The following is a 15,181-nucleotide window of genomic DNA, read 5'->3' as shown; positions in this document are numbered from 1 at the left end:
CAGATTAGAAGGTACCTGGGGATGAGGAGATGGGGGTCTAGGAAGTGGCGGAACAGAGACTAATAAATGTGTAAGAGAAAACTTCAGAGAGTGAGGACTACATTCATTACCTTTACTTGGTGACGGTTTCACGGGCATCATATATGTGATATAAAGATACCAAATTGTACATTTTAAATGTGTATACTGTTCAGTCTATAAATTATACTTTAATAAAGCTGTAAAAACTAAAATCAGGTATGATCACCCAAGTGTCAGTCATATAGTTTCTCTTATAATGTTGACGTTTGCTATGGACTGTTAAGCTAGATAAGCCGTATCTATTCCATTTGAACCAACCGCCTTGCAGTTTTCTGGTAACAGTCAAGTTTTCCCTAAAAATGCGCTGCTCATGCATCTTGTTTGAAAAAGGAAGTTCAGGGAAGCAGAGTTAGGGTCTTAGTTTTCCAGGGCTCTATAATAAATCACCACAAACTGGATGGCTTACAAGAACAGCAATTTTTAATCTCACAGTTCTGGAAACCAGAAGTCTAAAATCCAGGTGGTTGCTGGGTGATGCTCTAACCAGAGACCCTACAGGTGATTCTGTCCCATGTACCTTCCAGCTGCTGGTGGCCCCAGACCCTCCTTGGCTTTGGCTACATCATTCCAAGTCATGGTCCCACTTTTCATCTCTTTTCTGTATATCTGTCTTGTAAGGATACACTGATTGCATTTAGGGACTCTAGGATTCACTTAGATAATCCAGTTAATTCACAGCTCTGTGTGAGCTAACTTGACAAGTGTCCTGAATTGAAGGGAGTCAACCAAAGAGCGAAAATAGGAAGTTAAAAGGTTCCAAGCTGATGCACTCCATGGTGGGGGGTGAGGGTGGTGGTGATGGTGCCTGAGATAATGGAATATAGAAATGGAAGGCCAAAAAGCGGTACAAGAAGAGGAAGGACAAAGAACCAATGAGATAGAGATGGAAAGGAGAAAGAAGGGAAATAGAAGAGAAAGCAAGCAAGAAACCACATTCTCCTTTGCTCTTTTATCTTTTTATCACACTAGGATGTTTCTGATGTTCCTGGATAAATAACAAATACTTGAATTACTTACATACACTGTACAATAATTTAGAATAGTAATATTAGAAACTAAATTAATTTATCTTTGAGAAAAGCATCAGCTAACAAGTCAAACAATGACAGACTATTTTCCTTGGTTTTCTGGATATCTTGCAAGATGAGGCTCCACCAAACAATTTATATGACTCCAGGGTCATTTCCAGATCAACATTTTTGGTAATATTTTAATTACTTGTGTGGCAAGCAATCATGGTGCAACATATCTAACCCAGCTACGGTTGGTCACAGTGGTGAAGAAAGAGCAAAAATTATACAACAACTATTTGGTGAAGGTTGTTATATGATTCCTCCAGCCTCAACTTTGAATGTGAAAATTAAATCAGTTTTATTTTCCTCTTCAGAAGGTACATTCAAGATAAATCCACATTTGTTTCTAGAAGAAAATAAAGGTCTATAAAAATCATAAGAATTTCCTACCTTGACAAAAATTGTTGAATTGCATTCTTGCAATGCCTCCATTAAACTAATCACATGGAGACACACCATTTCTACCATCTGAAACAACAAATATGAAAATCAATTCCACTCCCAGTCTGCAGCCACAGAAAAACCCATGCCCTGTGTCCATGAGGACTTTCTGCTCAACAAACAGAGAGGATCACAAGGAATGGTATATATTCATCTCTAAAACTTCGGCCAGAAACTGGATTTTATAAGCTGCAGAGGTTTTGCAATTGTCATGTCTAAATCGGGCTGCCAATGGAATTCAGGTATTGACCTCACTAATCTGTACCACACTGCGATTCACACCAGAGGATAAATGGCCTCTGCTTCCTTCATTTCCAACTGCAGAACTCTGGGCATGGGTCCTTTTCTCCATCTTGATGCTTTCACCAGTTTCGCCACTTGGAGAGGTTGTTTAATTTATTGCACCATCTGTGTTTGAGGCTTTGTTCTTCATGGAACAAGGCAGCCATATTTACAACCGTTCAAAAATACAATAGAAATGATAATCCCTCATCAGAGAACCCTATGGCTAGATTTTGAACACTCCAGGGGAGATTTTACCAGACTGACTTATATGGTTTAACCAAATTTTTGGACTTTAAAATTAATTCAAATTCATTTGTAACATGATTTGTACAAGATTCACCTGTAACACATCCATTTCCAGCATTTGAATATTAAAAAAGATTTAGAGGAGAGGTATTAACGATACCAAGAAAAAACTAGTGACAATAGAAGGAAACCCTGAATCTCTAGTTTAAATTTAAGGTCTCAGTTTCATTGTCTGTAAAATAGCAGAATAGAAAACTTGACCTCCATGTGCTTCTTCAGTCCCAAACTCTGCCATCTAATAAACCTAATTATCTATGTGGTGGTCAGAACTGTTTGCACACCCTAAAGTTTTCACATAAATTTCCTTTCAGCTGAATTAAAACACCTCCCACCATACACAACTGCTTAATAATATCTGCTTCTCTAAAGAAAGTGCTTCACTGAAAGTAAAAGATATTCCCCTTTCCAATGATAACTAAAAGATAATGTTTCTGAGACTAATTATTCAATCAATCAAAAACTATTCCAGAATGCCTTTGTGGACAGTGAACTGTTGGGTTTCTGGGCACAGTGGGATCATCATTATGGTGTTCTTCCAGGCCCTCCGCCCTTCACAGATAAGAATTCTACTGATGAAGTGCCCATAACCAAGACTGGATGGTGCCTTCCCAGCTGAGAATCCTCCTCCAAAGCAGCAAACTGAACTAGAGGACTCCTTTGGAAATTCCTCCCATATACCCTCCAATTTTATCTCTACCGGACTAAGCCAAGCTTGTTCAATGACATGGGCCCATGCTAGCCATACCTCAGATCTTTTCCAACAAGGTAAACTATCTGCATGACAATGCAACTGGGTTTGAAGACTAAGGAGCCTAGGTCCTTGAAGGGCAACTCAAAAAGGTGAAACTCTTTTCAGATTTTTTGCCCTAAGTGGAATTAACACATACAGTCAGTCTGCACCTAATTGACCACAGTTTCCCCAAACTGCCTTAGAATCCAAAAATAATATAAAACCCCTTCCTAACTCTCTGACTTTATAGAACAAGACACCTTGTAAAGGTAGAAGTTTCACACACATTTCCTTTGCCACTAGGCAGAGAAAACACTGTTTTAACTGAATTTACTTGTTTGCTTTGTTTTTCATCAAAATTATTATGCATGTAGAATATCCTGTTTTTCACATAGAAATTCACCAATCCATTTACGTATTATTACAACTGAGGTCTTTAAAAAGCATGTACTGTGAGGACTAAGAGTGGCTTACACGTTTTGAGATTCTCTCCAAGAGGGGAAACCCATCTGTGAACTCACCACTTTGTTATGGGCCATCAGCTGAAGGATGCTGGGGGTCACCCTACTCCAGAATTCTAGCGCTGTCAGGATCACTGTGAAGCTGAATTCATTCTGACTTTGGACATTCGTAGCTACAGCACTTTGTTCACAATACACGGTCCAGAGCTGAGCAAAGATAAACGCGTGGAAAAGAGAGCACATGTGCAGCACGGAGGTCTGCAAAGGAAGCAAACAGGGAACCGTTACGTTCTAGCGGGCTGTGGCACTCCACGGAGCTCTCCCCGCGTGACTTCGGCCTTCGAAGGGGCACAGCTAAAGTACATGCGATTTGAGCAATCCGAGGCTGGCGGAGCTGTCTCCAGGATACAAACTCATGATTCATCACCTTCAAATAGTCTGCTCTTCACTCAGTCAGTGGGAGGGCGCTTAGAGACCAGGCATCTTTTCAGACAGAAGGCACCTTGGTTTGAAGAATAAATCTGCCCACCTCCTTGGTGGTGGTGGTGGTTTAGCCACTCAGTTGTGTCCAACTCTCACCACCCCAGGGCCCCACCAGGCTCCTGTGTCTTCTCCAGGCAAGAATACTGGACTGGGTTGCCATTTCCTTCTCCAGGGGATCTTTCTGAACCAGGGATCAAACTTGTATCTCCTGCATTGCAGGCAGATTCTTTACCACCGGGCCACCAGGGAAACCCCCACCCCCACCCTCTTGCCCTTTAATGAAAGTGACATTCCTCTCCCTAAACTAGATTAGCAAGAACAAATCATTCCACCATTTTAGGATGTCTGCCCCTCTGTGAGATGGGGGTAATGGTACCCCCCTCAGAGTGCTGTAGCTTGGAGTAAATGAGGTGACATATAATGATGCACCATCCAGGGCTTAAGAATTATACTACGTAGTAATGACAGCAGTAGCAGCAGTAGAGACAGGATTCCTAACTAGCAGTAAGTACTGATCGAGTGAGCAACTACAGTGTCCCAAACACTGTGCTAAAGATTCACAGTTTACCTTCATAGTTCTCACACCATCTCATCTATTTTACAGCTGAAAACCTGGAGCTCAGACAGGTTAAGTAACTTTTCAGTGTCACAGAATTACAAAGTACCATCATTAGGAATCAAACACAGATTGGGTTGAAATATTAGGAACCGACTGCCTACTTCCTTTTGTAAACATCATTCAGGTAATTTGGATGGGTGCTCTATTTTATTGCAGAATTTAAAAAAAAAATCTATTGCTGGTGAAGCTTGCCCTAGCTAGCCTAAATCCCAGCTGTTCCCAAAACCACTATGAGCTCCTAGAACTGGCCTAGGCTCTGTGAGGGGACTTAGACTCCTCACAGCTGAGCAGTACTAATGTGTCTGGTTTGCTTGTACAGGCTCATGATTGATGCTAAGCCTTGGATTTACTTTATTCCCTTAAGCACACCACCCGTCTCTACAATTTATAAGTTCCTTCTGTGTAAGTGATTCCCATATATAATTTAGTGAGTTCCCAACTGGCCTTATTTTCACTTTGTATCTTCATATATCTCTAGAGATTTGAGTTGAAAAGACAGTGCATGAAAAATTAGAGAATAAATTTCCCTCCACTTCATATTTGTTTATAAAAACTGATCACGGAAGTTTTATTATATTTCGAGCCTTTTATTTCTCTTCATTATTTTGAGACAGCAATGCCTAGGAAGCTAACTTTTGCTTGCCTCTATAATTTGTCTTCATAAAAGTAAACCGAAAAACAACTTAGGGGGAAGAGAAGATAGTCTGGGAATTTAAACAACTTTAAATAAGGCATTAGCACAAAGTTGCCTTCCTAGCATCCACAGGAGGGCAAGTGATAAGGTGCATTTCCTTCTCAGAAGAAATGTAATTGGCCGATAAGGGTTTCCATTAGCAATCTTGATGCGTATGGCTTTAATCTTGCAGAAATCACTTACCTTTGATTGCTCTGGAAATCCAATCAGGATAACAATAAGATGGTCTGCAATATGGGAACCTGCATCCAGAGGTATGGGCAGGCAGGGAGAGGAGGCATTGGGACACACCGCATTATGGGTGAGGGCACCCAGAAGCAGCCAGGACAAGAGCCGGATGTGGGAGACACACTCGATGAATTCTTTCGGTCTATTAGGGAGGAAGGAAGTGTTAGAGGTGTTTTGGGGTTTTCCGTTTCATTGGCTGCTCAACAAACACTGAAGGAGGGGTGTAAAAGTGTGGCCTTGAGGCAATTACCTAAAATAAAACACCAAAGCAACGAAGTGCCAACGAAGTGATAGATCTTTTTTCTTCTTTCCCACTCTAAATCCTGGAGCTCAGCTTCTCGAGCAAAGAGCAGCCTTTGGTGACACAGGATTAAATATCATTCTTCCATAAATCTGGCTGCCTTTCTGATTAGTTTCTCTTTCTAAATTCTTTCCTTTCTTCTCATTAGAGAGTTCTCGATATACCCACCAGAAGGGGAGGAATAGAAGAGGAGCTAAAACACACAGCCACCCATTTTCCTGTTCTCCCCCTCCTCCATCCCCCTCCCCCTCCCTCCATCCCACCTTCAAACCTTTCCTCTAGCCTGGAAGCTGCTCATGCAAGATGGCAGGCCAAGCCTGCTCTGAGTTCTCAAATGAACTAGTCCATGGGCACCTCTCTCTTCTCGGCCTCCCTTCGGGCAGGGTCAGGTTCTCACACTTCCTTACACTCTATTTCATCTCTGCTGTAGATTCTGTCCCAGCTACAATCTAAGCTCATTGAAGGCAGAAGCAATGTAAGCGCTAAAATAAATACCTATCAATGTACTTAACTAGTGGAAATTACGAGTTGAAGTGGTAGTTCTAAGCTCCAAGTTTTCAACACCCATCAAAAGGACTGAGGCTTTTGTACAGCACAAGTTTTATTGGCAGCATGTCAGTGTTCTCAGTCGATAAGTGTGTCTGACTCTTTGCAACCCAATGGACTGTAGTCCTCCAGGCTCCCCTGTCTGTGGAATTTCCCAGGCAAGAATACTGGAGCAGGTTGCCATTTCTCTCTCTAGGCGATCTTCCCGATCCAGGGATCTAACCTGAGTCTCCTGTGTCTCCTACACTGGCAGGTAGATTCTTCACCACTGAGCCACCTGGGAAGCCCATATGTCATGAAGTACTTGTGTTCAAAAAATGCTGTCGGGTCGTCAAATAAGTATGGAAATTGGTTTCAAAGCCCATCTTTCCAACCAATCATATTTATCCTCTAGATCTTCAGTGCATTCAGCAGCTCTTACTGAGCCCCAGGAAGCTCAGGGGTGTTTCCTGCCTCGTTGCCAGAATAATAAGGGTCTTACCCTTGCTGCATTGCAGAAGGGGGATGATAGAGCCAAGGCAGATAGCGGATCACAGCTTTGTTGTCTCTGTGGTTGCCCCGGGAGATTTCCATGGCTGCAATCTGAGCCAGCCCCACTTTGAGATGTCCACCGAAGGTATCTTCATGCAGAGGCTGGGAACATGTCTTCATGTGGCTCTACAAAACCAAGTGGTGTTTTTGTGACTTTGGCAAAGTACCCGGGGACATTTCAGGACACTCTAAAAAAGATCAGGTTGTTGTATCCACACCTTCTATCATCACTCCCAAGCTACAACTGATTTGAACTTCTTTAGGGGTTTCGTGACAAAGAGGGAAAAAATTCTTATTGTGGCCTAAACAGCCTGAGACAGTCTAGACACTACAGACCTTTGCAGCTTATCCCTTCACCCTTGTGGTCCAGCTTCACTGGCTCTCCATGCTCCCCACCATCACTGGCCTTCCTTCACTCATGCTGTTTTCTCCACCTGAAATATTGTTTCTGCCTCTCTTTACCTAGTTAACCTTATTCATTACTCAAATTTTAACTCTGATGTCACCTCCTCAAGGAAGCCTTCCTTGACCTCCTCTGTATGTGTGCTCAGTCGCTCAGTCATGTCTGACTCTTTGCGATCCCATGAACTCTATAGTCTGCCAGGCTCCTCTGTTCATGGGATTTTCCAGGCAAGAATACTGGAGTGGATAGCTATTTCCCCCTCCAGGGGATCTTCCCAACCCAGGGACTGAACTCGCATCTCCTGCATCTCGTGTATTAGCAGGCGGATTCTTTACTACTGAGCCACTCGGGAAGCCTGACCTCCACTATGAGCCTTTCTAACTTCCCTGGCTAGGTCATTTCACCCTATTAGAAGCTCTCATGTCACTGTCTACCCCTTTTTCATAGCAATTGTGAAAGTCACAATTTCACTTTAGTTTGTATGAAATTCTCATTAAAACTGGCCATCGCTGTCAGACTATAAAGTAAATGAGAGCAGCCGCTGTCATCTGGTTTTGCTCATCATTACGTCCTTAAATGTCTAGAATGATGTCAGGCATGTTACTCAAGACTTATTGGTGAATTAATTAATTCAGAAAAATTTCATTGCTCAGTGTGGCTTACTGGAAAGAGCACTGAACTGGGAGATGAGACGTAAGTTCTAGACCCAGTTCTGTCCTAAACTCACATGACTTTAGATAAGCCACTTGCCACTTGACTTTTCTGATCTGTTTCCCTAATATATAAATTCAGAGCGTTGGATTAGGTCAGAAGTCCCCAACCATTTGGTCATCCTGGGTCCTTCTTAATATTTTTCTCTGTATTTTCAACGTGGCTATAAAACTGTTTAGATAATATTTCCTCTTCAGACATCAAAACTGTCTCAGTGTGAGCAGCCAGGTTTAGCAAGCAGTAACCCATGTATGACCAAACATTAGGGATACTTACTCAGAAATGACTGGATTTGGATATCGTGAGAAATGGTCAATTTAAATTTTTATTTCGGTCTCCACCTATCCCTACCCACAAGAAACATTTGGATCATCTGAGCAGTCTGGAAACTGAGCTGGGTGCTGAAAGGACTGTAGTTTTAGCTGATAAACTTCTGGGGCAACCAGCTCCTATTTCTCAAAAAGCCACATTTAGTGCCAGACTGCAACCTGGCTGCTCACTGGCCCATGTTTGGATCTTCTTCTGCTCTTTTTCCTGGGTCTTCCTCAAATCTCTCAGAGTATCAGTCTTTTAGCTGCCTAGCTGACTCACAGCAAGGACGTTGACTGGCATCAGCAATTCATTCCACCCTGCAAAGCAATCAATAACCTCAACAACCTCACTAGGATTTTGTCCCTATGCAAATTAAATGTTGCTTTGTCTTTAATTATTTTCTAGAAGGAGATAGCTTTGATACAGATAAAAACCATAAACAGCTTATGTTTGCATAATGTGTACACATTTCCTACAAACTAAAGTTTACAGAAGTCTCTTCACATGCATTGCTGCTGCTGAGTCGCTTCAGTCGTGTCTGACTCTGGGCGACACCATAGACGGCAGCCCTCCAGGCTCCTTTGTCCCTGGGATTCTCCAGGCAAGAACACATGCATTATTTCACACCAAATCTTGTAGTGGTCAACAAAGCTAGGTTTATTTAGGTGGGTTCATTGGTCTTCTTTTGCGAATGAGGAAACTAAGGCTCAAGGTAATTAAATGACACTGGGTGGTCCAGTGAAAAGAGGCTGGATTGGAGGAGGTCCCCACAGTCTCAGGTCACCTCTGTTTCCATCAGTTACCAGAAGTTTGACCTTGAGCAAAAGACTGCCCCACTTCAGGCCTCAGTGTCTACATTCATAAAATGGGAATATTTTACAATACGGGGCCTGGGAAGAATTGAATAAATGGGGCAAAAACAAAGGTATGCACAGAACTGACACCACTGTGGAAATCTCCTTTCCTTTCTCCATCCCCTCTTTGCAGAGACAAACTTGGTTCTTCAGAGTCCCAGGACATGGGCTCGTTCAACACTGCCATTGCTACCTCTCCAGGTGAGGATAAATTTCCATCTGGCTGCTCAGATTCCCTACGAATGCCTCTCCATCTCGCCCCCCTGAGAGATGAGGGCATGCAGCCCTCTTACCTTCAGCTTGGTCAGCGTGTGCATGTCTGCCACGAAGTCCAGCACGTCGCTGATGTACTGCCGCATGCACTCCATGGCCGCCGTCCCGCACTGAAACACACGAGGATACCGCTGGGCGCGCTCTGAGTCAGGCCAGCTCTGTAGTCCCGACTGCAGTGATTGTCTGACTCTGATTTCCCGCTGTCTGCTAATGAGTTGTTTCACTCTCTGGATCTCTGACTCACTCTGTTACTCTCAGCCATATTCTCTGACTGCCCCCACTTTGGACAACAATTAATAAAAAGATTTGTGGTGGAGAGGTGGGCTGCCGTCTATGGGGTCGCACGGAGTCGGACACGACTGAAGCGACTTAGCAGCAGCAGCAAATAAGTAGGGGTAGCCTATGGGAGACAGGGTTTACGTGCTTTTTTTCCACTGGGTGATTTAACTGATTTCTGTTTGCTTGTTTGTTAACTGGCTGATATATAAAGACAGCCTGTGCGAAGCCACTGATATCAGTCTTTACAACACGCTGCTGCTGCTGCTGCTGAATCACTTCAGTCGTGTCCGACTCTGTGTGACCCCATAGACGGCAGCCCACCAGGCTCCCCCATCCCTGAGATTCTCCAGGCAAGAACACTGGAGTGGGTTGCCATTTCCTTCTCCAATGCATGAATGTGAAAAGTGAAAGTGAAGTCGCTCAGTCGTGTCCAACCCTCAGCAACCCCATGGACTGCAGCCCACCAGGCTCCTCCGTCCAAGGGATTTTCCAGGCAAGAGTACTGGAGTGGGGTGCCATTGCCTTCACCTTAAAACAGCAGTAACACCTAATCACTCTAGGGAATCTCAGATACATGTAAAATATGTACCACTAAATTCTACCACCATAATCTTAGATATCTTTCTCTGTCAAAAGCAAAAAAAGGACACAAACAAATATTGTGTCTGCTGAAAGACTAAAAATTCTTATGTTCAAGCACTTACAGCTTCTTATAGATAGCAGGTACACTATTAAGTAGATGAATGTATTATTGTTAAATTCTTGCTAGGGAAAATTAGAGAAAGAAACAAACTGATCATTCTTCCCCACTTCTAGCAGAGTGTTTGAGAAATCTTAAAGAAAAAAAAAAAAAAACTCTGTTTCAGGTTATTAAATGGAATAAACCTGCTCTCTCAGGGCAAGGCAGTGAATTTAGGATTACACGCACAGAAAAGGAAAATGGACAGCCAGGCTGCTACATCAAAGCTGTACCAGAGAACCCATACATAAGACTGGATATCATGTGGATCAAAAGCAGGCCCTCTTTGAAGCCATCCGAATACCATGCTAAGGCCTTTCTTAGTCTCTTTAAGAAAATCTGAAACATTATATACTTAACTAGCTCACCCAGTGGCTCTCATTTTCCCATATTCATGTAAATCTGCACAGCACTGAACTGTATCACCCTCTATCTCTTCTAGAATGTTACGCCTGTCAGTTCCTCTGACAGGGTAACAAACAGTAAAATAAGGTCACTGGCAGCTCTGCCAGAGTGTTTTCCAAGCATTTCATATATTCTAAGGTTTTCTTCTTTTAATTTAAATCAAGTGAAGGAGTTATAAAAGGTTATTGTGCTCCTGCTTTGGCAATATTAATCCCTGAGTGCAAGAAAGGACTTCTCCCCCCGATTTATTCCATTTTCTTTGACCTTTCACATGTCATGCAAATAAGAGCATATACTCTGCTCCTGAATTTCCTGAAAGGGATTTGTTTCTTTCATAGGCAATATTTTATACCATTTCAACTAGGCAAATGTCACAGAAAATAATTACTTGGAGCATTATTCAATATTTGTCTTTTACCTTTGAATTTCAAAAATGTGAGAGGAAAGAATTTACTATTGCCAGTTACTTTTGCTCTAGAGTAACTATATCTAATAAAAGTCTTACAATATACTTTCTAGCCAGGATAACTTCAGTGAGCCATTTATAAAATAAACCACATAATTTTTTTACTTTGCAAAACATAGGTATAATCTTAGCATGTTATTTTAAAAATAAAAAAAACATAGAGACAAGCTCAGCTTGTTTCAGAAGACCTACATTTATTTCAATGGGAAAGCTGATGATAAACTAGTTGAAAACAAACTCTAATCTCAAAAACATGAATTGAAGTGATTCGTATCCAATTTTTCCTCAAAACTTGTATCTGATTTTAAAGTTACATTTATTGAATTATAAAGATAACACACATTCAATGCAGAAATCTTGGAAAATATAAATTAAGAAAAAGAAAAATGTCCGTAATAGTTACCTTTCTTGAATTATAAAGATAACACGTGTTCAATACAGAAAACTTGGAAAACATAAATTAAGAAAAATAGCCATAATCCTAATTCCTGCTCTCCACCTCTGAATTTGCCACTGCCATAATTCCTTCCAAATATTTTTAGTGCATATAACATACACACATATAATGTTTTTATAAGATTGAGATTATTTTTTCTAATATGCTTTTAAATTAAATCCATCATAAATGTTTTCCAATGAAATATTCTTAAATGTGATTTGGTCCACATAATAGTCCATCTTATAGATGGGCTGTTACTTTGTTCAGTCATCAAGTCATGTCCAACTCTTTGGCAATCCCATGGACTGCAGCCCTCCAGGCTCCTCTGTGGGATTTCCCAGGCAAGAATATTGAGGTGGGTTGTTATCCCTTCTCCAGGGCATCTTCCAACCTGTGTCTCCTGAATTGCAGGCAGATTCCTTACTACTTAGCAAACAGGGAAGATGTACCTTATTTTATTTAAATAATATCCTAATGTTGCACATTAATTTTGTTTCTATATTTTTGCTATTTTAAATGCTGCTTTATGTGCGTATAGATAATTCTATATTTATTTTCTCAAACACGTACCTAGAGATAGATTGTCACAGCGTTCTTCAGCAAGACTGATTACCACCAGGATCTTATAAGAATGCTTGTTTTACTTCATCATCAGTGAGTTTCACTGTTAGGAAAAGCTTGTTGATATGCCAGATGGTTTTAATGTTTATATTTTAAATATTTTATACTTTACATTAATTTACAGTTCACTGATTGCTAGTCAGGGTAAAAGATTTATAGTGAGTGGCTTATTGGTCATTGGAAAGGGTTCTATATGTAGATCTATAACTTGCTATTTTATTGTTTTGGAATATTTGACTTTTATTTGATTTCAATAAAACTTTTATACATTAGGGATGTTATTTTTTAGCTACCACATAGGTAGCAAATATTGAAGTTTAGACAATTAAATGAGGAAACCAGTGACTACTGGGCAGAGACTGGCCAGCTACCCACAGAACCATTTTTCTTCTTCCCTAGGATGCACTAGACCACATTTCCCATCCTCCTTTGCAGTCAGGTGTGGCCATGTGACTGAGTTCTAGCCAATGAAACATGAGTAGGAAAAATGTGTACCACTTTTAGACCTGACCCATGGAAACCTTCCATGTGCTACAAGCTCTCCTCTTTCCCCAACCACCAGCTGATTACAGGGGACAGCATGTGATAGAAGAAACCCGACCTCTGTGCATTCATGTGAAAGTCCTCCTCCCTTTACTAATCAGGACACCCTTTAAAACTTCACATGGGCAAACAATAAACTTTTTTGAGCTAAGTCGCTAAGAACTGGGGTTGTATCTCATAGCATCTTGCATTGCCCCAACTATTACCAAGAACCCTTAAAAAACCCCAAGGTCTATTAATTCTACTATCAGAAATCTATTATAAAAAATAGTCTAAAATATGAGCAAAGATTTAAGCACAAAGATGTTTATTACACATTAGTTATAATTGTAGAATATTGAAAATAACTAAAATATCCAATAATACATAGTGCTTATTAATAATACTTTTTAAACTTTTAGGTGTGTTTTATTTTTTATTGAAAAATATTTGACACATAACTATGTATAAATTTAAGGTGTACAATATGTCAATTTGATTCACTTACATGCTGTAATATGATTGCCCTTGTTGTGATAATTAGCACTGTATCACATTACTTAATTATCTTTTCCATTTGGTAGGAATAATTTTTTGTTTTTTGGCAAGTTTGATTATTATAATACTACATTGTAGTCTATATTCACTGTACTTGCATTATAGCTCTAGGACTTATCTACTGCTCATTATAAGTTTGTGCCCTTAAACATGACAGTCCTGCCCCTACCTCCATTGATATTATTTTCAATCGTTGATGCTCACACAGCACCTACTTATGCTTGTCACCTTGTTAATGTGCTTTACATGCATTATCCCATTCAATCCTCAACCTAGAACTTAGGCCCTGTGATAGCAGATAACATAAACCAAAGAATCATGGATTAAATGACTTTCTTGATCACACAGCTAGTAAATGTCAGTTCTCAAACTCTGTTGTGAATCAAAACCCATATTATCAACTATTGTTATATGGCGCATTCATATGAGCTAGTATCACTTTAGGGAAAATGCTTAAGACATATGAAGCCAAAGCTGGGTCTGATTTCAACTATGGTTTCAACTATGTTTAAACAAATATATGCAGAAAAAGATGAAAGAATTAATATGTTAGCAGTAAAATTATCTCTGAGTTGAATGTTATTTTTCCTCTCTCATAATATTTCTCCACATCAAAAAAGAATTGAAGTAATCTTTAGTGTTCGATATGCAAAACTAGTATACTTACAAATATAAATTAATAAAAACCTCTTGTGAACATGTACTATGAAGATATTCTTGCTCACTGATGAAGGAATTTATCCAAGGATATCATTCAAAATAAATGTGAAGAGGATCTTTGTATATATGCTATATACTATGTTATTCTAGACTAGCAAAGAACTAGAAAGTATTGGGTTGGCCAAAAAGTTTATTCAGGTTTTTCCATAACATCTTACGGAAAAACTCAAATGAACTTTTCAGCCAATCCAATATATAAATATCCAACAATATGGGAATAAGCAAACTATGATACTGAAGTAGATCAAAACATGGGAAATTTTCCTAAAACAATAGAATTCTTATTTTAGGGCAGAAGATTATGTGACCCTTTATCTTATTCAAATTTTTTTGTTGAAAATTTAAATGACTTTTTTCCACTAACAATTTAAATCTCTGCAGTTTCTCAGTTTGTTGAAATAACCTTGCTTTAATAAGTTATTGTGGTTTCTGATATCCAGTCCCATCTATGAGAATCTTAACATATTTCACCAAATAGTTCACTAGTTAATGATAACAGAAGTTTTTTAAATTTTCAGAGGAAATATAATAAAGGAAAACAAAGTATTACAATGCTTATTTCTTTCTGGCAGTAGTTAAATCAAATTGGCTAACGGGAGCGAATATAAGAAAATTGACTTGGGAAAAACTGAACTTTAATTAAATCTATTTTGTATGTCTGATAATTTCTTTCCTTAACTGGATGCTTCAATTTTTATTCCTGTTTCCTAGAATTAAAAGTTTCCAGGGGCAGAGATTAATTTAAATTTTCACCAGGGCTCTTTTAAACAAGAAGCTAATGTTTTCAATTTTTACAGTGTTTGTTCCACCAAAAGAGAACCAGGACACAGGCCAAAAACGCCTCTTTGCCAAATTAGGAAATAAAAGAAATAGAAAATGTACATAATTAATTCATTCAGAACTTACTCCAGGTACAGAGGCGATCATCTGCTTGCTCAGGATTGTTGACTCAGCTAGTTTGGTTCCAGCATCTGCACAAATAAACTAATAAGAAATTGAAAGGATAATTATTTTTAAGAGCACTTGGACCGTAATAGTAATTTGTAATTTTATTAACTTGGCTTAGATTCACTAGTTTTTACTTTAGTGACAATCTGCTC

General features: G+C 39.9%; 1 protein-coding gene across 8 annotated transcripts in view; it reads right to left on the bottom strand.

The window, feature by feature from the left end:
• Positions 1 to 15,181, bottom strand: part of UNC79 (unc-79 homolog, NALCN channel complex subunit) — a 278,726-nt gene that overhangs the window by 13,318 nt on the left and 250,227 nt on the right. For all 8 annotated transcript variants that reach the window (XM_027520966.1, XM_027520960.1, XM_027520963.1 and 5 more), the window contains 6 exons: positions 14,988 to 15,065; positions 9,353 to 9,442; positions 6,730 to 6,905; positions 5,357 to 5,543; positions 3,438 to 3,635; positions 1,545 to 1,622 (listed from right to left, as the gene is read on the bottom strand). In XM_027520966.1, the coding sequence (XP_027376767.1) occupies positions 1,545 to 1,622; positions 3,438 to 3,635; positions 5,357 to 5,543; positions 6,730 to 6,905; positions 9,353 to 9,442; positions 14,988 to 15,065 (807 nt within the window). The remainder of the gene's footprint in view (positions 1 to 1,544; positions 1,623 to 3,437; positions 3,636 to 5,356; positions 5,544 to 6,729; positions 6,906 to 9,352; positions 9,443 to 14,987; positions 15,066 to 15,181) is intronic.

This window comes from Bos indicus x Bos taurus, chromosome 21, assembly GCF_003369695.1.
Source record: "Bos indicus x Bos taurus breed Angus x Brahman F1 hybrid chromosome 21, Bos_hybrid_MaternalHap_v2.0, whole genome shotgun sequence".
Lineage (NCBI taxonomy): Eukaryota > Metazoa > Chordata > Mammalia > Artiodactyla > Bovidae > Bos > Bos indicus x Bos taurus.
This window is presented reverse-complemented; position numbering and strand designations above follow the sequence as displayed.